Raw genomic sequence first — 27514 nt, forward strand, 5'->3', positions numbered from 1 at the left:
AAAAGTAGAAATAATGAATTATAGAAAAAATCATCATCTCCTGTACTATATAGTAACCTGTGATTTCTCATTTTTACCATTCAATTTAAACATATATATATTGATGTTTAAATATGTGTATTTAAATATCAAGAAAAAAAAAAGAAATCACATATTAGTGTGTGGTGTGGAGATGATGAATAACATTCCTTTAAAAAAATTCATTTTAAATCTAATATCTTTATTTTAAATCTAGCCGATAACAATCCTAGTTTTATGTGTTTTTGTTTATTACTACTATTAATGGTTGTGGAATTATTTTTTATCATTATTATGGTCGATGTAGATTCTATTCTATTTTATTTTACCTTATATTTTATTTTTGGTCGGGTCTTTGTTCTGTAGTGGTCTGTGTCTAATGTTTTGAGTGAGATTTATTTGTTTGGGTTAGTATGTGTGTAAATTAGGACCAGCCCGTTTACCCTCTGAAGCCTGGCCCCTCTAGACCCACCCTAAAACTAAGTCGTTTTGGGGGGTAAATCCTAGGAATCCATTTTATTCTTCTCCTCTCCTTCATTGCACCGTCGACCTCACTTCTTATTTTTTCAAAAAATTATTTACATCAGCCGTTGTAGGCGTAGCACACCGTTTTGAGGAAAAAAAAAACATGTAAGGTGTGCGGAGAGTGCGGCTGATATATAGCCGTGCTCTATTTTTTTTTCTTCCGTTTTTTTTTTCTTGCTTTGTGCCTAAGGCTTCACCTACTCCACCGTCGCTCTCTACCAACGGCTCACCACCACGCGTGCATTGAGCAAAGCCCTTCCACCTTCGACGCCATTTTAGCAGAAAACGTTCTCTCTCCCACACTTCATATTCGACATTTCTGTCAGTTTTTCTCCATTTTGGTTTATTCTCTAATGGCTCCTCTATGTTATTATTGTTCCTCACTGGCTTTTCTCTCAACAGACAAACAAAAATCAACACCTTTGTCTTTATTTGTATTTTTTGACATTTAACAAGTTTTTTTCCTGAAATCTTACAAATCTGAAGCTTTATCTTCCAATTTATCAAAAAAAAAAAAAAAAACAAATAGTAGATAACGGAAATGAAGGACAGAAAGAGAAAATAAATATAAAAATAGGGATAAAATTAAAAAAGAAAATGTTAGATGAAAATATTGTTCATCTAACATTGGCTATATATAGTAGATAATACTAGCTTTTGGGATTGCTTATATATTTACTTGGAAAAAAAATAAAAGTCTTTGGGTGGCCGACCGGGAGGCTAATTGCCTAATCGATGATGATCATGTATGAAAGATCCGGTTTTTTGTGGATATTCTTTGATTGATCTCCTACAATTTTCTCGTCAACAAGCCTAGTACGTTTTGTCTTTTAGGTAGATAAGATATGATTGTTTTGAGAGAGAGCTTTTGAAAGTTCTTGTAATTCATTCATCATCAACAACTTCTTATAATTTGCAGACAATGATAAAAAGGATGAACCAAGGAAAATGTCATTAGTCTAGTCTGTTTTATCTTTTAAGTAGAGAAGACGTATTTTGATTGTTTTGAAAGAGAGCTTTTGAAAGTTCTTCTAATTCCTTCATCGTCACAACTTCTTATAATTTACAGACAATGATGGAAAATGATGTACCATGGAAAATGTCATTAGTCTGATCTGTTTTGTCTTTTAAGTAGAGAATACATACTTTGATTGTTTTGAGAGAGAGCTTTTGAAAGTTCTTCTAATTCCTTCATCGTCAACAACTTCTTCTAATTTACAGACAATGATGGAAAAGGATGGACCGAGGAAAATGTCACTAGTCTAGTTTGTTTTGTCTTTTATGTAGAAAAGACGTACTTTGATTGTTTTGAGAGAGAGCTTTTGAAAGTTCTTCTAATTCCTTCATCGTCTTCTAAGTAAAGAAGACGTACGTATTTTTATTGTTTTGAGAGATAGCTTTTGAAAGTTCTACTTCCTTCATCGTCAACAACTTACATATATAATTTGCACACAATGGTGGAAAATGATGAACCAAGTAAAAGGTCGATGGAAAATGGGTTTTACAAACGTGGTCTTCCTTCGCCTCCTGCCATTGATTTTCTTTCTTCTCAAGGCAAGGTCAGTTACATTCATTGCTTGCTTCCATGCACTCTTCATATATATTCCTTAGTTTTAAAAAAATAAAAAACAAAATCTCGAAAGAGTTTGAAGATTTTTTTTTTTTTTAATTTTTATTTATAACTCTTACGTATATGCGAGATTTATGTGTTCAACTTTTGTATGTTGGTTCGTATTTAGTCGATGAGAAATTTTACATCTTGTAACACTTGCACTATACACTTTCACAAGATCAATATGCAATTTTATAAACATCAATCGATCTCGGCTGCCGCAAATCATGAACACTTTCACAAGATCAATATGCAATTTTATAACCACATCAATCGATCTCGGCTGCCGCAAATCATGAACTATATATAGACCTTGTGTATGGCTTAAAATGCATGATATACACACATGCATGCATGCCTATATATATATATATATATTTATCAATTAAAGTTTTAAGGTGGATAAGTTGTCCGTTTGAAAAAAGAAATTTGAAACTCCTCATGAAAAATTATTATTATTATTTTTTTAATGTAGGTATCAAATATACTTAACTTTCTTTAAAAGAATTATCGCATATTTTAAGACTACATATACACATGTGTGCACGCAAGTGCAAATCCATAGTAATTAGAATTTATTATATATTTAGGTTGCATTTTGGTAGTGAAGTATTTTCAGGTATTCTGTAAATAGTAATAAAAAAATAATGATAGAATATTGAATAATAAGAAATAACAGTAAAATATATGTGAAAAATAATAAATAGTAGTGAGATATTAAGAGAATACATGTATTCTTTGTATCCAAACTAGGCCTATTCTTGCACGTGGTAGTTCAAAGTGATTGCAACTACTATGGTATAAAGCCGCCCATGGAGGAAAGATTAACCCTTGTTTAAAAAAAGAAATCAAATAAAGAAACGCCTCCACGAAACAAAGGGGGCTTAGAAAGTCTCCTACAAAAATAAAAATAAAACTATAAAATTCTTATTTGTAAATAAGATTAAATCAAATTTAAAAATAAAAAATTATACTCGAAGTGTTACCTTTGTCCACAAACATTTTGAGCCACGTGGACCAAATTAATAAAATACTAAAATGTGAAGTTGAATCGTTTTATTTTATGCACTTTAAAATTAAAACCATCAAGATCAAAGATCATGAGTATGTACAAAAAATAATGAAAGATACAGTTATAAAGTGTATAAATATTGTGTAATTATTTAAAAAAATTTGAAGAATTGCGCGACATTTGTGACGGTTACAAATATAATTTCTCATGTGAAAATTATATTATCAAGTTGTAGGTAAAACACACGCACAAAAAAAAAAAAACCTTTCTGACCTTATTTTTCGTAATTACTTTTTGCTAATATGGCAAGCTAAATTCTATTATTTAATTTTTTTTTTTTTTTTTTGCCTTGCGACACTTCTTATTGGCTTCATCAAAGTTATCTCTAAAATTTAGATAAAATTACATATTTTTTATAAATCCAAAATCATTCAAGTCATAACCTTACATTAGATTAGTCAAAATAATAATATACTATTATTTTTTTAATAATAATATTTTTATACTTTTTATATTTTACAACTACACTAACTATATGTTAATTAATAATTTAATTATTACTTTAATTATTATTTTCCAACTAATTTCTTTCTTCAACCTATTTTGCAACTACAATAACCATGAGTTTGATATTTTAGAATAAAATATTACTTTTGAAAATGAACAGTATATCTTTAAATATGAATAAACATTTAAAAATAGTGTAACTCATATTTGAAGCTACTTGTAGTTGACTACTTCAATGCAAATTATTCTATTTCTATTTTTTTTAAATTTAAAAAATGAATTAACATTTGATTAAATCAATACCAGCTAGGGGTGTTACCCGCCCCTTACGGGTCGGGGGCACCCCTTCCCCGCACCCCGCCCCGCATGGGGCAGGGGATGGGGTTTTCACCCCCGTCCCTCGCCCCCGGGATGCGGGGGCGGGGTGTGGGGCGGATTTCCAATCTGCCCTGCCTTATTCTACTTAAAAAAAATACTACATTTTATTCAATTTAAAAATTATTTTTAAGTACAAAAGTAATTACAAATACATTTTTAGATCCAAATTATAAATTTAAATTTTGTAAATATGACTATAATTTAAAATTATGTAATTTTTAAATTTGCTAGTGTATATTTTGTATAAATTATAGTGTATTAGTTTTTAAACTATATAGATTTTAAATTTATCAATACATATTTTGTGAACAAATCTAACAAATTGTAATATATTTATATATATACAATTTGTAAAATATAAATATAAGTGAGGGCGGGACGGGGGAAATACGGTGGGCGGAGCAAAGTTGCTCACCCCGCCATGCGGGGGCGGAGCGGAAGTGGGACGACCCCGTTGCCCCCACCCGCCCCCGTTGCCCACCCCTACCAGCTCGAAGACCACAAAGATCCAGAGCTTTCCCGCTTTTTTTTTTTTTGTTTAATCTGTTTTTTTCCCCACCTGAATTAATTAAAAAAAATAAATCTTCATAGTAACGATTCGGACTTGTCTTTACAGTAAAAAACTCGAATTTCCAAAACCCTAAACAGAGAGAGAGGGAGAGAGGGTCTTTAAAGTTTCGTTTTTGGAGAAAAGTATTGTAAATCGAAGAGGGTTGGAATAATAAAATGGCTATGGCCGGGCTGTACCGGCGAGTACTCCCGTCTCCTCCCGCAATCGATTTCGCTTCCCATGAAGGCAAGGTCAGTTACAGTTCGTTCCCCTGCCGTTCCTGAAATTCAATTACCGAATTTTTTATAGTCCTCAGACTAAACTAACGGGACATTTTTCTTTTAAACTTGTTCGTTGAATTTAATGTTTGTGGTGGTTTGGGAATTGTATGATTAATGGCTGAGAATTGATACATACATACATACATATATATATATATATATACACACATATTTGATTTTTTATAACATAACTAGCAATGTGGAAGTGTGGCCCTCTCTCTCTCTCTCTGGATTTTGTTATTCACATGAATAATATAAATGGAGTTTTATGCGAGTACATATAATAATCATATACTTCTGCTTTTATTGTATTCTGTATTATAATAACTTCTATGGGTAAGATTTCAGAATTACAGCTCGGGTTATTTTGAGTGACTGGATGGTGCCAAATCCTCAAGGATCAACGTCACGTTGATAACCAAGAGGGAAAAAAAAAAAATACAGAATCACTCTGTAAATTGGAGTCTCTCCAAAACAAAAGTTCAAACTCGATAAAAATGGCAACTGCCTTTTCCATTCCATTTTGACTTTGTTTATAGGATTACAATGATTGCGATAAACTAGGAAATAAATTAGGAAAGAATTAATCAAAATAGCAAGAATTCAAAACGAATCAGATTAAACAAGAATTCAAAAATAAATTGGATAAAATCTTCCTTGAAGAAGTAATCTCCATCCACCTTGGATCACGGAACTGATCTCCATTTATCTTGGATCATAGAACACTATTTATGGAACAACCTCCGTATTTGCATCAACTGCCGCCCCTGAAGAACTTGACTTCGGCAAGTGTTGTTGAACATAATCAGTAAATAATTCTGAGTGTAACCTCTTGAGCTCGGCTGCTTGCAGCCAGACTGAATCGGACTTGGGACGATTTTTCCACTGGACTAAAAATTTATAGTAACCTCCACGTCGTGTACTAACGAATTGGTGATCCAAACTTCATCTTTAGGCCTTGTATTCTTAGGGACCCAAATAACTGTCTCTTGCACAGCTGGTGTAGTTGGAGTTTCTGGTAATTGATCTTCGGGACCATGGAACTCACTCAGTAAGATCTTCAATGTTAAAGACAGAACTGATGCCAAAATCATGGGGTAGCTCTACTACATAGGCATTTGAACCCAACTTCTTAACAACTTTGAAAGGGCCCGCCCGTCGTGCATGTAGCTTGGTAAAGCTACCTAGAGGGAAACGTTCTGATCTTAGGCGGATAAGGACCCTATCGCCGACGTCAAATTGCCTATCCTTGCATTTGACATTGGTAGAGGCTGCAATGCTTTAGTGTTGAGAGAAAGTCGTCGCTTCACCTCTTCATGGATGTCCCTCATATAACCAGAGAAGTCCAGTGCCACTTCACTTGGTCTAGAAGTTAAAGGTAAAGATTGGAGGTCCAAAGGAGTTTGGGGCTGAAAGCCATAGACTACTTCAAATGGTGTGCACCCTGTGGAATGATTCACGGAATTGTTGAAAGCAAATTCTGCTTGAGGTAATATCAGGTCCCAACTTGTTTCATGATTTGCGATGAGACAATGCAATAAATTTCCCAAACTTTGGTTGGTCACTTCAGTTTGGCTAATCCGTTTGGGGATGGAAAGCACTGTAAAATAGCAATTTTGTCCCCATTTTTGCCCACAGTCTTACCTCCTGCAAAAATAGAGCTGCAGTTTTGGAAGCATCGAAAGTCCTATGGCAAGGAATGAAATGGGACATTTTTGAGAAACAATCCACCACTACCATAATGGAATCATGTTGTCGTAGAGTCTTGGGTAATCCAAGAACAAAATCCATGCTAAGATGTTGCCAAGGCTTATCCAGAATTGGAAGTGGAGGGTAGAGTCCTGCCCTCTGCTTAGTACCCTTGTTAATCTGACATACTCGGTAGCGAGCCACCACCATGTGCATGTCTTGACGTAATTGTGGCCAAAAAAATCGATCGGCGACAATAGCAAAGGTCTTATCATAACCAAAATGCCCCGCTAATCTTCCTCCATGAAGTTCCAAAACAATAAATTCTTGAAAGGATCCTCGAGGAATACACAAGCAGGTTCCAAAAAATAAATAACCATCCCTTAATGAATAATTGCCGAGAGGTGCGCCCCCTCCTTCATTTAAATTGTTCCAAGTAATACCGAAGTCTTCATCGTTGGCATATTGGAGTTTAAGATTATCAAATTCCATGGAGTTGACTGAAGATACAAACAACAAGTGTGGTCGCCTGCTTAAAGCGTTGGCCACTTTATTTTCAGCCCCTGATTTATGCTTGATAACAAACTCGAACTGCTGCAAATAATCCATCCACCGAGCATGCCTGGCATTTAATTTGTTTTGAGAATTTAGGTGCTTCAAAGAATCATGATCAATATAAAGTACAAACTCTCTGTGAATTAAATAAGGACGCCAATGTTTGAGAGTTTGAATCAAAGCATAAAATTCCATGTCGTATGTCGAATATCTCTGTCGGGCCTCATTGAGTTTCTCGCTAAAAAAAGCGACAGGATGACCCTCCTGACTTAATACACCTCAAATAATTTTGAAAACTTTGGCAACTTCAAAACTGGTGCCTCTTCCATCTTAGTCTTGACTTCATCGAATGCTTTACCAGCAGCTGCAGTCCAACTAAAGTTTTTGGACTTTAGGTACTTGGTAATAGGTGCCATTATGGTGCTGAAATTCTGGATAAAACACCGATAAAATGTGGCGAGGCCATGGAAACTTCGTACTTTCAAAAAGCTATGTGGTACCGGCCAATTTTGAATTGCTTGTACTTTGGTAGGATTGGTGCCTACACCTTGGTCCGAAATTATGAACCCCAAAAAACTCACATGTTGCTTCATAAAAGAGCACTTGTTCCAATTGATAAATAACCATTCACTCTTCAAAGTTTCTAGAACTTGTTGCACATGGTCTAAGTGGTCCTATACATAGGCTAAAAATTAAGATATCGTCAAAGTTAACAACTACAAATTTACCCAAGAATGGTTTGAGTGCTTGGTCCATGACTTGCATAAAAGTGCTCGGCACGTTGGTTAATCCGAAGGGCATGGCACAACCACTCATACAAGCCATCTTTTGTTTTGAATGCAGTCTTCCACTCATCCCCGGGACAGATTCGAATTTGGTGATATCCGCTTTGAAGATTGATCTTTGTAAAAATAGATGCACCATTTCATAAATCCAACATATCATAGAGTCGCGGAATGGGAAATCTATACTTCACCGTTATTTTGTTAATGGCTTGACTGTCTACGCACATCTTCCAACTACCATCTTTCTTGGGTGTAAGTAAAACTAGAACGGCACGATGACTTAGGCTTTCTCGGATAAATCCACTGTCTAACAATTGTTGGATTTGTCGCTTAAGTTCTTCATTTTCCGTTGGGCTCATACGGTAGTGTGGCAAATTGGGCAAAGATGAGCCAAGGATTAAATCAATGGCGTGCTGCATGTCCCTCATTGGTGGTAGCTGCTTTGGGATTTCGTTGGGCATAATATCTTGGAATTTTCCCAACAAGTCGGCAATCTCCATAGGGATAAAGCCATCTTCTTTTTTTGCATCCTGATTTACCACTAGTAGTACCATTTGCTCCTCCTTTAGAACTTATGTAAACTACCGAATAGTTAATACTGGGGCTACTTCTTTCTTTGGTTGAGCTTCAAACTCTGAAATCTGCAAAGGGTTTAAAACAAATTTCTTACCTTTAAATTCAAAGGAATAAGAATTAGCGTACCCATCATAAAACACCCTCCTATCGTAAAGCCAAGGTCGCCCTAACAACATGTGACAAATGGTCATGGGAATCACATCACACCAGGCTTCATCTTCATAATTTTTTCCCAATGAAAATTTCACTAGGCACCGTTGCTTCACTAAAATCGGATTGTCTTCATTGACCCAACTGATCTGATAAGGAGTGGGATGCTTCTCAACTTTCAACTTTAAGCGCTCTACTGCGTCTTTGGAAATTACATTCATACCACTTCCGTTGTCGATAATGACGTTTAGAGCACGACTACCATGCTCCATACGTGTATGAAATATATTCGTGCGTCGTCAACCAACAATAGCTTGAACCTCCTTTTTGGTGCCAATTAGCACTCGATGGATTACACAACTGGGTAAATCAGTGGCACCGCTCTTCCTCGATCTCAACTTCTGCATCACCCTCCTCTTCTTCACTCTCTTCAGCCTCGTCGATCACCCTTAGTTCTTTTTCACAGACCAAAGCCAATTTTTTTTCTCTTGTGGGACAAACAACAGCGAAGTGCCCAAACCCCTTGCACTTATAACATTGGGGCCCTTCACCGGTAACCTTGGCCTTGCCTTTTTGGTCGCCTACCACAAAGTTCCTAGATTGGCTACTCGGTAATGGGGGCTTCTGAAATGAAGATATTGGCAAACGTTCTTGCCTGAAATCTGTTGAAGCCACTTGCCTCCCACTTGAGGATCCCAACTGTTTTTCAACAGACAGTGTTAGTTGGTATGCTTTGTCGACATTAATCAGTCGCACGGTCAACATTTCTTTGCGCACTTCACTACGTAACCCAGTGCGATACCTGGCTAAAGTTTGCTGATCATTTTCCACAATCTTACTACGAACAGTAAGCTCATGAAAACGGTCTGTATATTGATCGATAGTTAACGGTCCTTGTCTCAATTGCAACATCTCTTCAAACATCATTTGCTCGTAATCAATAGTCAAGTATTTTTCCTTCAGTCGTTCCTTCATCTCTTCCCAATTAGAGATTGGTGCACGATGAGTACGACGCAATTGCTCCTCTACACTTCTCCACCGAGCTCACGCATGCCCCTTTAATATCATTCGAATATAGCGAACTTTTCGATCTTTCGACTCAGCAAACCAATCAAAATAATCTTCAATGGCCGTTAACTAATCTTCGAATGCATTGGGTTCTAACTTCCCAAAAAAATCTAGGACATCCACCTTCATTCTCTTAGTAAGTTCATCAAGAGGTTGATGGTTAGCATCACGCCGTCCGCGACCCTTGGGAAAATCTCATCCATTATGTCCAAAACGAGCTCCACGATGACCAACTCCCCTATCCCTTTCTCTATATTGTTCATCCTTTTCTTCCCCTTCACTGTCTTCTAGCGCGTCTTCCTGAAATTGTCTATGCCCTCTTCTATGGTGAGGACCCAATTCGTCTCGATCTCGACGTTCCTCCATCTAGTCCAATCGCTGGGTAATTTGCTCCGGAACATTTGTGAGCTGGTCTTGCATTTGAGGTAGGTTGGTGTTTGGGTCTTGGTTGTTCGACATGTTGTAAGAATTCCCGCTGCGGGTTACCGGCATGAAGCACTCAAAATTCCTTGAGGAAGGAACCTTGCTCTGATGCCAAAATTGGTGCCAAATCCTCAAGGATCAACGTCACGTTGATAACCAAGAGGGAAAAAAAAAATACAGAATCACTCTGTAAATTGGAGTCTCTCCCAAACAAAAGTTCAAACTCGATAAAAATGGCAACTGCCTTTTCCATTCCATTTCGACTTTGTTTATAGGATTACAATTAACGAATCAGATTAAACAAGAATTCAAAAATAAATTGGATAAAATCTTCCTTGAAGAAGTAATCTCCATTCCCACATGATCTCCAACCACCTTGGATCACGGAACTGATCTCCATTTATCTTGGATCACGGAACACTTTTTACGGAACAACCTCTGTATTTGCATCATTGGATGTCTAGCGAGTGACAGTAGTAGCACCGTGAGTTTATGCTATTTAAGACTATCTGTGCTTTTTTTTTTTTTTTTTTTTAAACAGTTCAGGATTTTATTTTATTTTTAATTTCCTCGAAATAAAAATAAGAAATTGTATGGATAGTGGTGGTAGCTGGTTACAACAACTATATTGATAAATGTAATCTGAGATATTTTCCAGGATAGTTATTTGCGATTAGAATCTTCATTTATGGTTCCTATTCAGACATTAACCCATAAATGTTTTTGTGATTGCAGAAGCTTTTCATTGAGGCCATTCAAAGTGGGACAATGGAAGGCTTTTATAGGTTGATTTCTTTTTTTCAGACACAATCAGAGCCCGCATATTGTGGATTGGCCAGCCTGTCCATGGTCTTGAACGCACTTGCTATAGATCCTGGAAGAAAATGGAAGGGTCTGATACAATTTATTTTAATCGAAATTTAGTATTTTGGTCCTATTTTTCCAATTAGTAAGATGGAGCTTTTATTTCTTTAGGAAAAAAAAATGGAGCTTTTATTTTGGACCTGGGGTCTGTTGTCACACAAAGTTCGGTTCTAGGGACTGGCATGCTTAGTATTTAGTTGATATGATGCTACTCATCACTGTTTATTTAGGTTTTTTCACTATATGGATTAACTTAACTCAAGTGTTTTCAATCCCTAGGGGCTGGCTTAGGACCCCTCTATTAGGGCTTGTTTGGAAAAAGTTTCAATTCTCATCTCATCTCATCCCATCCTATTTCCTTCCCAAACATCACTCAAATACAAATACTTTCAAACTAATCATTACAACTTTCCTAAACTTTCAAACAAAAAATAAAAGACAATTCAACTTTTTCAAATCTCCAAACAAAAATAATATTAAAAAACTATATTCTAACAATATTTTAACTTTATAATATTTTTTATTCAATTTTTTCTCTCTCCTTTTCCAAAACCCCATAAAATATTAAAAGACACGTTGAGATGGTTTAGATGAGTTGAAATAGTTTTAAATGAGTTGAATAAAATACTGTTAGAATATTAATTTTTAATATTATTATTGTTTTGGGATTTGAAAAAGTTGAACTGTTTATTATATTTTATGTGGGAATTTGGGAAAATTATAATGATGAGTTGAGATGAGCTTCCAATCCAAACCGGGGCTAATTCAAACTATCTCACTACTATTCACAAACTATTTTACTACTATTCACAAAATTCTCATCTCATCTCACTCCCCAAGCTTGTCCGATTTAACCCTTGGGTGCAAAAATTTTCAAGTGGCCATGCTATCGGTGGAAAGCGGATGATGTACCTGATCTGCATAAAGTGGGGCATTACATGGGTCCAGAGTTTAACCAGATAAAAGACACGTTTGATTGCAGTCTCTGGAGTTCGTCATCATCAATAAAACCTGTCTCGAGTGTTTTCATCTGCATACGCATATGAATCATAAAAAATTATAGAGGTGCTTTTCAACCAAGTATAAACGATTTCTTTCTCTATTTTAGACCAGTGTATATTCAAATTATATTGGGATACCTTTATTCCATTAGCTGAAGATACCTTCAGTCTATTAGCTGATGCCTTTTCCACATTAATGATTGCCATCTGTATTCTAGATTGAGTATAAATGGCTGGTTCAGATCATATTGGGATGTTTCTCCTATTTTCGACATTGCAAAACAACAGGAATTATTCATATTTCGAGATATATGAGTTTATATATCTTTTCAGGTTCTATCATGCATGTGTTACATTGTTCTCCATTTTTCTGACAGGACCTTGGAGATGGTTTGATGAATCCATGCTAGACTGTTGTGAACCTTTAGAAAAGGTCAAAGCTACAGGCATCTCATTTGGGAAGCTCGTATGTTTAGCTCATTGTGCTGGAGCAAAAGTTGAAGCCTTTCGCACAAACCAAAGCACCCTTGAAGACTTCCGTAAACATGTAATGAGATGTTCCGTTTCTGATAATTGTCATGTGATCTCATCATATGATAGATTAGCTCTGAAGCAAGTAAGTACTGGAAGATTTATTTACTTATCTATTATTTCCATACATAATTTTCTTCTTTCTCTATTTGACTGCCTGTGTATTTATATATTATTTCCATACATAATCTTCTCCTTTCTCTATCTGACTGCCTGTGTATTTATTGGTGTGCATTGAATAGTGAAAATTTTATGTTGTGAATTTGATCATGCATTACCTCCCGCTACCACATATGTACAAAAACAGGGAGCAGGGAATTGATCTGTGTTTTTGCATAAATATTTTTGAAAGGGCATTGCAATGATATTATTATTTAACATTTGAAGTTCTTGATATGCAATACAAAAGAGTTATGAAGTTTTGATGGGAACCAAGGTGGGCCTAGTTGCAAAGGATCTTTAAGACTAGGCCCACCTTGGTTCCCATCATGTTTTTTCTTTTACTTATAACAAAAATGAGTTATGAAAATTTTCATCGATTATTTGGGGTCTCAAGTAACTCATAAAGATCCAAGTTTGTTTGGTGCGCTGTTTTCCATGTGATAGAATTGATGAAAATATCTATCAAAATTTTTGGCAGACAGGAAGTGGTCATTTTTCGCCTATTGGTGGTTACCATGTTGGAAGGGACATGGCACTAGTATTGGATGTTGCACGCTTCAAATATCCTCCTCATTGGGTTCCTCTCTCACTTCTTTGGGAAGCGATGGGTTATGTTGACAAATCAACAGGACAACAGAGAGGGTAGGCAATTGCTTAAATTTTCTTCAGTTAACTTTATTACATCAATTAACCATAAGTATATTTATGTATTATGTTGGAAGCAGTTTTTCTGGAGAAACTGCATTGATGGGATCCTTCTACCTCTGTTCAATTCAGAGGAAAAGCTGACTTCTTAATAGATGTTTTGCAAAACCATTTTCAATAGATATATGCCACCGACTGGGGAACTTCTGATTCTTGACAACCAGTGAACCCATTTTCAGGAGCACTGAAATCCTGAATTATCTTTGATTAACAAAGGAATGTATCAGGGTTTTCTTTGTATAGTTGGTAATGTTCATTAGGAGTTTAAAACTGGCTTCAACATATTAAGTTCCCAGGCAAGGCTGGAATGAGCTACCACGAACAATGAGAGGTGCTTTGGCAATGGACAGATTCCTTATCTAGGTTGTAAATGAGTTTCTTTTCATTTGTACAATAAGGTGGTTATTGATAATGTCCAGAAGGTGATGATTGTAGCCATGGTTTTCCTTTGCCTCAAGTGAGGTTTTTTTTAATAAAAAGGTTATTTTCCTTAAAAAAAAAAAAAATTCCCAGGCAAGGCTAGAAAATTAGCTGTGTTAGTCTTATCTAACACCCCATCATTTCCTTAGTCATTTGAAATTGTTTGAGACTACTTCATTACTTTTGTGTTTTATTATTCTATTTTGGATAACAAATGAATGAAAGAAGTAATCATGGGAGAAAGATGATTCATCTTTTAAGGCAAGTGGCTAAGAACATACAGGCATAGTTAATTGAAAACCCGGCTCAAGAGCATGAGTGTTGCATTCAGGCAACTCTGTCATGTGGCATAAACAAAGATGAGTGTTGCCAGATTTGCTTTTGAGTTCAATGACCTAGGAATCTGATCAAAGTCTGGAAGAAGATCAAATTCATTGTTTTTTTGTATGCTTTGATTTGCCTTGGGTGTTCCATTTACATTGGCTTTGTTACGTCTTAAGATGCATTTCATGTCAATCATGTGTTTTTAACTGACTTATAATGTTTTTTATCAGGTTCATGCTTATATCAAGGCCTCACAGGGAGCCGGGATTACTTTATACCCTGGTATGTGACAAACCTCGGTATATAGGTTTAATTATTTATGGTTTTAAATTTTTTGTTTTTCACTTTTTTTTCTCTCTCTATCTTAGCGGTCAATCCCTAATGGCGATGCTTCCTCCCTTCATCCCCATAAGGATGGAGGAAAAAAATTCACCTACGTTATTAAACAAGTCTCTTCCCAACTTTAGTAGATTGTTTAGGATAGTCTTATAAGCTAGTTGAATGATTTTACCTTGCTTTATCTCCTCTTCTTGAGTCAATTTTATTTCTCTCTATTGATTGTGATTGTGCTTTTATGAAACCTTGGATTGCTTTTGCTGATGTTTATCCATTTGGGAACTTCTTGCAGAGCTGTAAAAATGAGAGCTGGGTCGGTATTGCAAAATACCTCATGGATGATGTTCCTCTTCTCATTAAGTCGGCAGATGTGAAAGATATTGAAAAAGTTCTTTCTCTTATTGTCACATCACTTCCATCAAATTTTGGAGAGTTCATCAAGTGGATTGCAGAGGTTCGAAGGCGAGAGGATGGTGATCAAAGCTTAAGCCCAGAGGAGAAAGCAAGGGCTACTGTCAAGGTGTTGGAGAAGCTTCGTGTCCTTTAGCATTTCTCTTTTTCTTTTGATGACCAGATATTAATTCAGCAGTTTATTTAGTTTCCTCCAAAATTTTGAACCTAAGATTTGTTATTACAGGAAGAGGTATTGAAACAGGTGCAGGAGACTGGCCTCTTTAAACACGTGTCAGCATTTTTATCCTCGGCAAATTCATGCTGCAGGACTTTACCGCTTTTGAGTCATCAAGACAATTTTCCTGACATAGCTGCAAGTGTTTGTTGCCAAGGGGCAGAAATTTTGGCTGGGATATCCGGTGCCTCAGGTGAGTATTGCTGTCGAGAAACATGCATAAATTGCCTGAAGGCTAATGGTGACAACCTTGTTACACTAGTTTCTGGGACAGTAGTTAATGGAAAGAGTGAGCATGGGGTTGATGTGCTGTTTCCTTCATCCCAAATGAAACCCAGTTGCTCTTGCTCTGCCTCAAGCAATTACATTGGAATCCACCCAGCTAGCAATGATGTTCTAACGGCACTTTTACTGGCCTTGCCTCCAGAAACATGGTCTGGTATAAAAAATGAGAACATTTTATTGGAAATATCCAGCCTCGTCTTGACTGAAAATCTTCCCACCTTGCTTCAAGAAGAGGTAACTAATTCATACCAGTTTGTTCTTGCAAGATCTTGCTTCTTTTGTCACAGCTTAGCATTTCTATAATGTGGTGGCTGTTGCTCCACAAGTTTGTTTTCGAGATTGATACGACTATTTTAACCTGAATGTAAAAGCATGTCTTTCACATTTACAAATTGGTCAACAGCTTACAAAACCAAGACGTTTGTTGAGTTGAAGGAAAAAATGCATTTGAATTCTGTCAGATGTTTTGAACAAAATTTATTACGTGAATATGAGTTTGATAATCATTGGTATATAGAATTATTTGATATGGAAGTTTCCATTGATGCAGAAGATTCCAAGACTATGCATGTTTAAAAGTGTTATCATGCTTGTTACCTGATCTTGCCATGTGCAATTCCAAGTAATTATGTCTGAGATCAACCCCTAAATATACTGCAAACTTGTTACAACATCTGATTAAACTTTTTACTGCTCATTTTACTCTGCATCGTGCATCAAATTGACAGATTTCTCTGCTTTGGTATGGCAGGTTTTGCATTTAAGACGCCAGCTCTACCTTCTCAAGAGATGCCAAGAGAACAAGGTGGATGTGGATCTCGGTGCACCTTTGTCATAGTGTCGTGTCGTGTTTTCCTCATTTTCTCTCTACTTCCGAGACTAGAGAAAGATGACGATCGTATGAACTATCAGAATGTCTTGAGTGTTAGAAATGCAGAACGGCAAGGCTGTCTACTGCCCATTTGTAGGTTATTTGTTGAGAAGCTACAGTTGTCTGCCGGAGATGGAAACCTCATGTGTGGAGGCAGGAGCTGTCCTTCAGAGCCTGAATAAAAGGGTCATGATGAAGGGGCAAGAGTTCTCCTTTTTTATACAACTGCCGGGAGTTTTAAAACATTTAATACACACACATATATGTAATTGTTTAAAATGATTCCACATGAGAATTTAGGCAAAATCTATTATTTTATGCTTTTTTTTTTTTTGAAACAAAAGCAAATAATCTAGCTATTACATTTCTTTGGCTATAAAAGAAATCCCACTTAGTTTGACATCCAAAATGTTTATTGAAAATCTGTATGCAAATTACTATAATTAAGTGATTTAGCAGCATCCACTCCTGAAATCCTACAATATCCAGGCAATCCACTTCACCAAAATATATTATTTCGACAAGACAATACTTCAAACCCTAGAAGATCAAATACATTATGAGAAATTTTATTTGCAGTTTTCAAATGAGGACTGTATGTGTAAACCCTTCATTAAATGGAAAAAAGTACTATTTTGATAAGGATATTATTGTAATTTAAAAAAATTAAAGATAAAATTGACTAAGTTGGAGACTGTATATAACATTGCTCATACATTATATATTGGTGTTAATGTAACAAAGTATTTATTTAATAAAATCCCAAAAATAAAGGTAGTATTCTCCCAATAATATAATTTCAACATAATTAAGTACTATGACTCTCTTTGCTTTGTGTCTCTTCTTTCATTTTATTAGAATTGTTGATTTCGCTGTTTTCTTCAATGTATAATTTCTACAAGTTATTGGACTAGAAAACTTCCCATTGAATTATTCAATGTGCATTTACGAAATTTCTTGTCGAAGTTTGTGTACTTTTAGATTAGTCGAAACTTTGTTCTTGGACACTTAGTACCAATAAAAATAATTATTAAAAAAGAAAAATGACCTATTAGGTTAAGGACCATAGCTTCCTTTGATTTAGATTCTTTGTGCAAGTTGAGTTTTCAATTTTGTAAAAGTTAAAAAAGACTAAAATCTCATATTCGAAATCTATACTGATTTTACAAAGAAAAGTTCGATGCTCTCAATGAGCCCACGCAAGTTGGTAAAGTATGATAAATAATATGTGCAAGTTTTAAATAGACAAATTTTATATAGAATAATGCTACTATGTCTCAATTTGTCCTCTCATTTTGATCGTCTATGTATTTAATTTTTTTAATTTTTATTTTTTTAATGGTTATAGACGTGGCTATTAGTGTATTTGTATTTATTAATTTTTTAAAAATATTTAAATATGTTCAAAAAATGTTTGAAATAAAAAGTAAAAAAAAAAATACAATTTACACTAAGCGGCACACAGAATGGGCACCTACAGGCGACAAAGTAGCCCCACTCTTTCATATAAGTCATTGCAAAAAATTGAACACCATTTTAAAAAAAAATATTATTTATTGATAAAATCCACTTTTTTACAAAAAAAAAAAAAAAAAATTATATGCTTAATTTATCTATTTACTTGTAAATATGAGAGTGTCTCTAGGCCGAACTGGTGTTCAAGTGGAATTTATACCCTTCAATGAGACACAACCGTGTTGCTTCTTTAATTTTATTACCATAGACACAACTGCAGCAGATAAAACGAAATGCGGAGCAACCTAGTCACACAGCTGAAGCCCATCTCCATCTTGGAGCTTTCTCTCAAGCTCTCTCGCTCTATTCAAGCCTGTCGACAGGCCTTTCAATGGAACTGCAAATTTATTAAGAAAAATCCAAATCACCTGAACAGTTGAATAAACCAAATGACCAAGAGAAGAAGGGATGGCATTTCTCCCATTCTACACATATAATACCACTCGTTCACTCTCTTCACAAACCAAAACAATAATACCCACTCAACTGCTAGTTCCTTTTGTAATTTTTTTTATTTTTTTATTCACATTTTTTTAATATATTTAATAATAAAAAAATATATCAATATATTTAAAATTATTTTTTTAATCATTAAGTAAAAAAAAAAAGGACAAATAGAGATACAAAAATTGGTGGTCAAAGTAAGATTTAGAGCATTGACATTAGATTGGCCAAATGCTTTTTCATTTTTATATTTGACTAATTTTAACAATAACTAGCCCACAATGAATTAGCCAAAGACTTTTCATCTTAAATATGAGCTACAGTAATTTCATTTTTTTTTTAAAGATGAAAAATCCTGTAGCAAGTCTAAATCTATTGTTTATTATATTTCTGCTCCTTCTCTCTCATGTGACTCTTTTCCTTGATATCGTGTGAGGAAATTTTGTTTATTGAATTATGAAAATGAAAATGATTATTGGAAATTATAGAAGGTTATGAAAATAGAATTAATTAATTATAAAAATATAAAAATAATAAATAAAAATATTTTATTATTATAGAGAGTGTGATGATTAATCTAATATAGATTTTAAATTTTAAATGATTAATTAAAAATAAAAAAATTATATATTAATTAAAATTTGAAGAATAAAATAATCCATCCAATGCTAACGCTGTTACCACCCGCTAACGGTCAAGCTTTTTAAAAAATGTAATTATAAAAATACTCAATATATTCCATGGAAATAAATAAAGTCGCATTCCACTTTTTTCCCTCTTCTTCTTCTTTCTCTGTATGTCAGTGAGTGGACTGGAAGAGAGGAATCTCGGATTCCCTGACTCTGTTGCTCGGGAAGCAAGATTCCATTGAGAGAAGAGAGGAGAGAAGCCCAATCAATCAAACAATTACCCACCTCCGAGGAGCCGAACCCTGCCAAAAATGGCCACGACGCCCTTGCCTGGTATTTACCGCAGATCCCTCCCTTCTCCACCCGCTATCGAATTCGCTTCACCCGATGGCAAGGTACGTATCATTCTCTCCCAACTCAAAGCTCTCTCTCTCTCTCTCTCTCTCTCTGAAGCTGCAGCTGACCGAATTTTGTTTGCAGAAGCTTTTTACTGAGGCTCTTGGAGGTGCAACAATGGAGGGGTTTTTCAAACTCATTTCCTACTACCAAACCCAGTCCGAGCCTGCCTTTTGCGGGCTGGCCACTCTTGCTATGGTTCTCAATGCGCTTGCTATTGACCCCGGAAGAAAGTGGAAAGGTTTATTTATATCCATATCCTTAATTCTTATTACAAAAGCGAATGGTGATTTTACATTCTTCCTTCGTAACATCGTATGTACTGCTGGGCCAGATCCATGAATTTCCTTTTAAGTGTTGTTGTAACATATTACATTAATCTTAAGCCCTCACAGCCACAGGCTTTAAAACGATTATTGGCGAATACATTTTGTGAGGAATTTGCACAATGCGTCGGGACTTAAACCATGTTTTGTAGTTTGTTTAATAATTACTGCCTGAAAGTTGGTTTCTTTTTTATGGGGTCTTTGCAATTGAGGGAACCCATTGCAGAGCTTAAAAACTTGCAATTGAAGTGGAGACTTGTGTGTGTTTTGACGCCGCTTGAATTACCACCACCTGGATCGATACCTTTTTAAGTCGGTTAATTTTTTAACTTGCTTTGTGGCTTGAGTGCGTCCCACCATCATTATACTCTTTTTTTCTTTTGTCAGCAGAATTTCTTCTACGCTTCTGCGGTCAAGGGTTCCTCATGTTTTGAACTTGTGATTTCATTTGTAGGCCCTTGGAGATGGTTTGATGACTCTATGCTTGACTGCTGCCAGCCTTTGGAAAAGATCAAAGCTGAAGGCATCACGTTTGGGAAAGTCGCATGTCTGGCACATTGCAACGGGGCTAAAGTGAAAGCTTTTCGGACTAGTGAAAGCACCATTGATGACTTCCGCAAGTGTGTAATATCATGCACTTCTTCAGAGGATTGTCATGTGATCACATCGTACAACAGAGCAGTTTTTAAGCAGGTCTTGTGAGCTTATCCATTTTGCAATCTTATCATTAGCTATTCTTCTTTTATTTATGTTCCTTATTCTTGGTGTAGTTTTACAAAAATTCTTGCATCCATGAATTTGATATATGCCACTGGAATCATTGTTATGTCAGCTCAAAGAGCCTTATACCTGAACTAGTAGGTTTGATGCAATGGGGTAAACCATGTCCTGATCTATATTTTGTATGTTTTTTTTATTGCTATATGCTGTCCCCTTTTAGCTAATTGGCAAGACTGATAATTTGCTTGCGAGAAGCGAGTTAGTAAAAACTAGACAAACAATGGTAATTTTTAGCTTTGTTGCCTGTACCCTTTTTACCTGTTGAAGTCTTGTCAGTTCGTGGGATCAAATAATTTTTAAAAAGAAAAGGATGAAAGTGTTAAAATGCACCGAATGGGGCTACTCTGAATGGTTAGGGCCGCCTACTTAGTATCAAGTTTTTCTGTACGCCATTTGGTGATAATATTCTGGTTCAAGAAAGGAGTGTTTATAATTTTTTTTTGTTTTGAAATAAAACATTTCTTATCCTTGTTCTACACTTGCTTATTAGAAACTGAGAGAGGATCGAAATTCATTTCACTGTCTGGGTACAGACTGGAACTGGTCACTTTTCACCTATTGGGGGATATCATGCTGGAAGAGATATGGTTCTCATTTTGGATGTTGCTCGATTTAAATATCCTCCTCATTGGGTCCCTCTCACGCTTCTTTGGGAGGCAATGGATACTATTGACAAGGCAACAGGACATCGAAGGGGGTAAGCTCTCCTATTTTGAACCTCCTTATCAAATTGTAAGATTGCAAGAGTTAGTAATCAATATAAGCTGTTTATAGTTTGTGTTTCTTCAAACAAAATGGTAGTAGTATTTCTTCTCAGTTTCTTTAACATTCAGTATGTTTCTTTCTTTGTATCTCAACAACTTATAACTTTCATATACTTATAAAAAAAAAAAAAAAAACTTGTATCTTTCATATATGAAGCTTATATATAATTTTTTTTTCTTTTTTTTGCTGAATATTATAAACTTCGGTGCGAATGCGTGCATTTTTTTATTTAAAAGAGAGTTATTGGTGAAATTCACTTTCTATACTTACATTCAATGGCTTTTAATGCGATTTTTGCTCGGCAATTTCTAGTAATTAGCTAATTTAGCTTTCATGCAGGAGGAAAGAATGTACATAGCAAACAAAGTTCTATATCTTCTTTTGGCCTGTGCATATGGATAAGTAGCCACATATTTGCGTGTTAGACATAAATTCTTTTAATTTGATCTCAACCTTTTCAAGAATTATAGTCTTCTTTACCAAGTATTTGCAAGTGCAAGGTCAAGTAGAATATTACATCTTCCAAATTTGTTGTACTTAAATTCTGCCTTGGTACCATCTTGATTCTATGATGTTGGGTATTGTCTGTTTTATTTGCATTCTATTTACATTCCGAAATATGATTTTTCAGGTACATGATTATTTCAAGGCATCACAGAGATCCGTCAATCCTCTACACAGTGGTACTGTTCTTGTTGGCTGGTTTATATTTTATATAACCTTATTGTCGTGTTAGATTTAATGAAATTTTAGTACTAGATTTCCCCCCTTATGGGTCACAATAGAGTACCAATAATTGAATATATTTTATAACATTGGCAATGTGCCTTCTAAACTATAAATTTAAGCAATCAATCCTCAGAATTGAGGCCCCATGATGAATAGTCCCTACCACCGACACTTGGTATCAAAACTATCTTTTTCTTTTTCCTTTATTCTTTTAAACACACGTGTCACATGATTATGGCATCTATGTTTGAACCCAGTCTTTTTAGGTGGGGAGAGTTGTTGTAGTCAATTATCTGTCTTTCAGGTATCTATTAGTTTTAGGAGTTTATTAGAAGTCTAAATGTCTTATTTATAATTTTATTCATTAGGTATTTATTTGGATAAGAGTCATACTTGTATATGAACATCTATAGCCTCGGTTATTAGAAAATGAGTAATTATTAGGTATCCTGGCAAACTCATGGTACTCCCAACCTATCATAGGATGCCATGTCATTAAAAATGAATGCTTGCGTAAGCAATTTTAATGTCTTGACATGTTGTGGAAGGTTGGGAGTCACATCATTCATACTCCAGGACTACCTAATAACTTACCTAAGAAAATAATTGCCTTGTGCACTTTAACTGAGATATTTGATACTGGAATCTTGAGATCAAACTCTTGGAGAGAGGAGTTATCCATTTCTTGGAGAGATGCCAAGTTCTTTATCGAGGTGTGACTCTTTTACCCAAAACCAATTACATTGAGATTCTGCAGTTGTCTTATTAAAATGGTTGCGAGACTCAATCTTCTCATTGAGTACCATTTTCTACTTTATTTGTTAAATTCCTTTTTTTATTCATCCTACACTATACCATGCACTTATTTGGTGATTTGGAAAGGTTCATGGTTGTTCATTGTGGTTCAAATTGTATTGGATCTGGTTGGTGACGTGATATAATCCGAGTTAATTAAAAGCTATGATACGAGGATATTTGTGCTGGATAACAAAAGAGTGTATGACAGAAAAAAGTTGGTCTTAAGGACTGCGATGAAGAGGAACATCAGGTAGCTATGAAATGCAGCTCACATTGAAGAGTTTCGAACTAATCGTTAGGGAATATGTAATAATGGTTGGGTTTGATCAATGATTATGATCATTGATCAAAACCAAGAGTCAGAATGATCATTTGAACATTCCGACTCTTGGTTCCTAACAAATGCATTTGGAAATCTAATTTTTCTTATTTTATAATTTCATTCCATTTTCTATTTATCGATTTGAGATTGGGCCAAAAGTTGATCTGGGATAGAATGTGATATTTTGAATTAGACATGGGAAAAATTATGTAGATGGGTGATCACTTTGCTTGTATGAAGAAAGAAGGGTACTCTGTGCTTCTTAAATATAGGCATTCTGTCTTTCATGTTCCACTTGTATTCCTTTTTCTCTTGGGATCTGATTCCATTTTATTGATTTCTTCTTGTTTTGCTCTGCTGTTTTTATGTTTGCTACCAACGTCTTGAACTAGCATTGCATGACTCTCAATTCTGTGCAGAGTTGTAGACATGATGGTTGGAAAAGTATTACAAAGTACCTAATAGAAAATGTTCCCTCCCTCCTGAAGTTAGAAGATCTCAAAGATGTTCAAAAAGCACTCTCCATAATATTCAACTCACCCCCTTCTGATTTGAGAGAATTTGTTAAGTGGATTGCAGAAGTTCGGAGACAAGAGGATGGGAGTGTAGCCTTAAGTGAAGAGGAAAAGGGAAGGGTTGCAATCAAGGTCTTCTCCAGCTTCTTTGTCTTCCTTTCTTGTTTTTATTTTTCATTTCATTATTTCCCATTCTTCTGTCATTTCTTTGAGCTTTCAGAGCGTGAACTATACCTTTTCAGTTTTTTAGACTTTTCTACCCAAAATATGAACAGAAAATCTTTAAGATTTTGAGTTTATAAGCTTTGGTATTCAGGAAGAGATATTGAAACAAGTACAAGACACTGAACTATTCAGACACGTGACAAGATGCTTGGCTTCGGAAAGCTCATTTTGTAAAGGGATCGCTTCTTTGGGTGATAAAGATGGGTTACCAGAAATTGCTGCAAGCGTCTGTTGCCAAGGAGCACAACTTTTTACTGGGAAAAACAGTAAGATATGCTGTAAGGAGACAAATGTGAAGTTTTTAAAGGTTAATGGGGAAAGGCCTGCAGCAGTGGTATCTGGGACTCTAATTGCTGATGGCACTGAACAAGGAGTTGATGTGCTGGTCCCTTTATGTCAAACCAATCCCAGTAATTTGTGTGTGTTTGATCAAGGTTGTTGCAGTGGAATGCATCCATCTACAGCTGATGTTCTAACAGTCCTATTATTTGCCCTCCCCGAAGATACATGGGCTGGCATCAAAGAAGAGAGACTGAAGGCAGAAATGAACAGTCTCATGTCGATTGAAAGCCTTCCCCCTTTGCTTAAAGATGAGGTACTTGCCTATATGGTTGATTCTTTTCTGTTTTCATTTACATTTCATTTATGACCTTTTTTGTTAGTTTTTGTGGTTATGTTACGGCTTTAAGGCACATTGCGAAATAAATTCCGGAAAACTCTTAGTTGTTGTAAATGTTCATATTGTTTTCATCCTTACCATGATTTATGGTGCCTGAATCAAATTGTAGCATCCATAACCATGTAGAAATTGATTTCTATCTCTAACTTAATTCCCATTACAGGTTCAATATTTGAGATGCCAGCTCCATTTCCTCATGACAGATCTTGGCGCTCATACCCCATCATGATATCCTTGTTTTCTTTCTACTTGACTAATTCTAAACAGGTATACAATATCATTCACTCATTTCATGACATTTTCCAACTTGTAGTGATAAAAGGGTCAATGACTCAATATGAATGAAATGGGACAAGTCATACACCGGACTCTATTAGGATTATGGACTACAAAGCTCGCAGCTGTTTTGCATGTTTTCAAGTACTTCGGTGTTATAAATAGAATATCTACAGGACATATTGTTCTTTGCTGGTGTTTCTATATCCAATACAATTTTCCCTTTTCCTTTTTCCCCTTAACCAGTAAACCATTCGAGCTCAACGAAATGGACATGGAAACCGAGCTCCATCCACAGTAACTACTAACAAGAGCAGAATCAAGGCCTCGTTTGGATTGAAAATTCACCTCAACTCATCTTAACTCATCCTATCTCATTATTACAATTTTTTTAAATTTTTATACAAAATATAATAAACAATTCAATTTTTTCAAATCTTAAAACAATAATAATATTAAAAAAATAATATTTTAACGTTCTTTTATTTTACTATTCACAAACTATCTTAACTCATATTTGAATTCAAATTTTGAAGGGACAGTTTTGCATATTTGAAACTCTAGGGCTTTGAGTAGAAAATAGATATACACATAAAATGAGTCGTAAGATATTTATTAAGCATTTAATATTGTCAAAGAAATTCACTTAGATAATTATAAATATTGTGTAATTTATTTTATGTGTCTATCTATCTTCTCCTCTAGACCTTAGAACTTAGACGCTAACACGAGCATTTAAATCCCGTTCTGCAACCGTTTTTGTTTTTTGTTTTTTTGTTCATGGCATTTGCATGTGGTCTACATGTAATGACGTGCTGACACATGATTTGGTTCAATTCAACGCACCCATGGAGGAGCCCCGAAGACCTAAGATTTGCAAAGTACAAAATGATGGAAGACGAAAAGGGAACAGCCAACTTTGACAATCATGAAAGACTTGACCATCTAGAATTTGGTGTGCATTGATTATAGACTGACTGTGGAAGGGGGTAGGTTAGGCATACTCCTGCAAAACAAAGAAAAGCTAGAATTTCAATGGTTTGTGAAAATAAAAAATATGTTCATCATTTATTTTTTTATTATTCTCTTATCATTTTATAATATGTCATTAGATGATAAATTTATAAGTAAAATATAATAAATAATTTTTAATAATCTAATATCATATCATAGAATGATTAAATGATGATAAGAATTGAGATAATGGATAGTATTACTCGTAAAAATAATGATAAAAATGCACATTTTTTCGTGTTATTATTTTGGTTACATAATCATTACTTGAATGAAGCATTAGATACTCCTCATTGTCCTCGAGACTTTGCTAAATTGTTGACCCAAATGGTGAATGGAATTTCTCAATCTTATGTTTCATGGAAAGTTCCACTCAAACTTCACTCACCAAGGAGATCCTAGACCTAAGACTTGCCAAACTACCCAATAGGAATACACAAAATGATCAAGAGAAAGAAAAAACACCACGGGGAAATTACCATCCTAGAATATGGAATCCGTTGATGATTGACTGAAAGAGGAAGGTGGAAGACTTTGCAATAGGAAGATATAAACTAGAATTTGAAGGTTTGTGATTTTGAATTTGCACCATTGATAATATAAGATATTTAATCCGAATTAATGGTTTGTTGAAACTAATATTTGTACATTTAAAACTTGTTTTGAAATTTTCTGAACGCTCATTTATCAATATAGTAGCGGGCGGAGCACTCTATATGGCCCGCGGCGGGTTATTAGAGAAGAGGAGACAAGTTCTTTCTCTTTTGCCATGCTCGATTTTCCTTTTTTGAAAATAGCAAGCCACACTCTAGTAAGAGGCAGAAAGAAGGTTGTTTCCTCTATGTTCAGGCAAAGAACAAGTAGAAGCTAGCTTTTGTCTTGTAAGCAGCCCTGTCTCTATCATGGAATTGTGCTTGAGTTAGTCCAAGTTGCAGTCGTCCACCTTGGCAAAGACTGACTAACTTTTCTTTTTCTTTTTTATTTCTTCATTCAATTTGTTTACATATTCAGCAGTGTAATCTAGTTCTGTACATATATATGACTGCTTTATTAACTTTATTTGTTTCACTTCAACCTTCAATTTTCTCATTCAAACTTGGGAAGGAAAAAAATCATTACAATAAGTTTAATATTTTGATAAATAGTAGTGCTGCCATAAATTGTAAGTTGATGTGGAAATCCATCACTTATTGTGAGCCATAAAAACAATTAAAAATTAGAATTTTATTTTTATTTTTTATTTTTATATATATTATCTGAGGTAGAAGGCTTCCAAGTCATTAGTTTGTTTGCTGTGTCAACAAGCGGATTTGCAAATATATTTTTTCTTTGATAAATTCGAGTATAGTCTTTCACTTAGGCATCAGTTGAGTTATAAGTTAGTAACTATTAGGTAGATAATAAGGAAACTTATTAATAATAAAAAAACCAAACTAGGATATTCCACTAAAAAATAATCACTTTTTTGTGGGTGAAAGAGACTCAAATAATGTCCAACTTGCATCTGAGTTTATATTCTGAAAAAACTAGTCAATGTTATAATATAAGCCTATTAAAATTAGAATAATTCTTTTCATCAGTCACTATTCACTACCCCACACTCCACACCCTATAAAAAACAAAAAAACAAAAAAAAATGTCAGGTGCGGGATGTGAAGGTGAATGGTGGCTGATGTATAGCAAAATTCTTAAAATTACTATAAAGAGTAATGTAAATATCATTCGCCATTTTCATGTATTCAAATCCAAGAAATACATTGACTTTGCTATAGCGAGAGGAAGGAAGTAAAAGAATATACCATCAAATGCTACATAATCAGTCACTGTAAAGGAAATCCACAAATC

At 35.0% G+C, this 27514-nt stretch overlaps 2 protein-coding genes across 6 annotated transcripts; both read left to right on the top strand.

Annotated features, from left to right (window-relative positions):
• Positions 1-1988: 1988 nt before the first annotated feature.
• LOC121250649 (glutathione gamma-glutamylcysteinyltransferase 1-like) lies at positions 1989-16543 on the top strand. 3 transcript variants are annotated; one of them, XM_041149827.1, is made up of 8 exons: positions 1989-2102; positions 10865-11021; positions 12372-12610; positions 13166-13329; positions 14367-14418; positions 14765-14992; positions 15110-15619; positions 16137-16543. In XM_041149827.1, the coding sequence occupies exons 1-8, from the start codon at positions 1998-2000 to the stop codon at positions 16221-16223; spliced, it is 1542 nt and encodes a 513-aa protein (XP_041005761.1). In that variant the 5' UTR covers positions 1989-1997; the 3' UTR covers positions 16224-16543. The 3 variants fall into 3 exon arrangements, with proteins under 3 accessions (XP_041005761.1, XP_041005762.1, XP_041005763.1); XM_041149828.1 differs by having other exon boundaries at positions 2021-2097; XM_041149829.1 differs by lacking the exon at positions 1989-2102 and adding an exon at positions 4659-4853.
• A 2422-nt stretch (positions 16544-18965) lies between these two features.
• Positions 18966-24886, top strand: LOC121250882 (glutathione gamma-glutamylcysteinyltransferase 3-like). 3 transcript variants are annotated; one of them, XR_005937867.1, is made up of 9 exons: positions 18966-19239; positions 19325-19481; positions 20021-20259; positions 20880-21043; positions 21743-21794; positions 23380-23607; positions 23792-24295; positions 24543-24688; positions 24774-24886. XR_005937867.1 is itself a non-coding variant. In XM_041150117.1 (8 exons), the coding sequence occupies exons 1-8, from the start codon at positions 19156-19158 to the stop codon at positions 24606-24608; spliced, it is 1494 nt and encodes a 497-aa protein (XP_041006051.1). In that variant the 5' UTR covers positions 18966-19155; the 3' UTR covers positions 24609-24886. The 3 variants fall into 3 exon arrangements, 2 of the variants coding, with proteins under 2 accessions (XP_041006051.1, XP_041006052.1); XM_041150117.1 differs by having other exon boundaries at positions 24543-24886; XM_041150118.1 differs by having other exon boundaries at positions 18966-19234; positions 24543-24886.
• Positions 24887-27514: the final 2628 nt, after the last annotated feature.

The sequence above is a fragment of the Juglans microcarpa x Juglans regia genome, chromosome 2D (assembly GCF_004785595.1).
Source record: "Juglans microcarpa x Juglans regia isolate MS1-56 chromosome 2D, Jm3101_v1.0, whole genome shotgun sequence".
Taxonomy (NCBI): Eukaryota; Viridiplantae; Streptophyta; class Magnoliopsida; order Fagales; family Juglandaceae; genus Juglans; species Juglans microcarpa x Juglans regia.

Coding starts and splice junctions, on each gene's coding strand:
- LOC121250649 (XM_041149827.1), top strand. CDS start 1,998: ATGGTGGAAAATGATGAACCAAGTAAAAGGTCGATGGAAAATGGGTTT. Junction 14,419..14,764: donor CGGGATTACTTTATACCCTG/GTATGTGACAAA, acceptor AACTTCTTGCAG/AGCTGTAAAAATGAGAGCTG. Junction 14,993..15,109: donor AAGCAAGGGCTACTGTCAAG/GTGTTGGAGAAG, acceptor TTGTTATTACAG/GAAGAGGTATTGAAACAGGT.
- LOC121250882 (XM_041150117.1), top strand. CDS start 19,156: ATGGCCACGACGCCCTTGCCTGGTATTTACCGCAGATCCCTCCCTTCT. Junction 19,482..20,020: donor CCCCGGAAGAAAGTGGAAAG/GTTTATTTATAT, acceptor TTTCATTTGTAG/GCCCTTGGAGATGGTTTGAT. Junction 24,296..24,542: donor CCCCTTTGCTTAAAGATGAG/GTACTTGCCTAT, acceptor TTCCCATTACAG/GTTCAATATTTGAGATGCCA.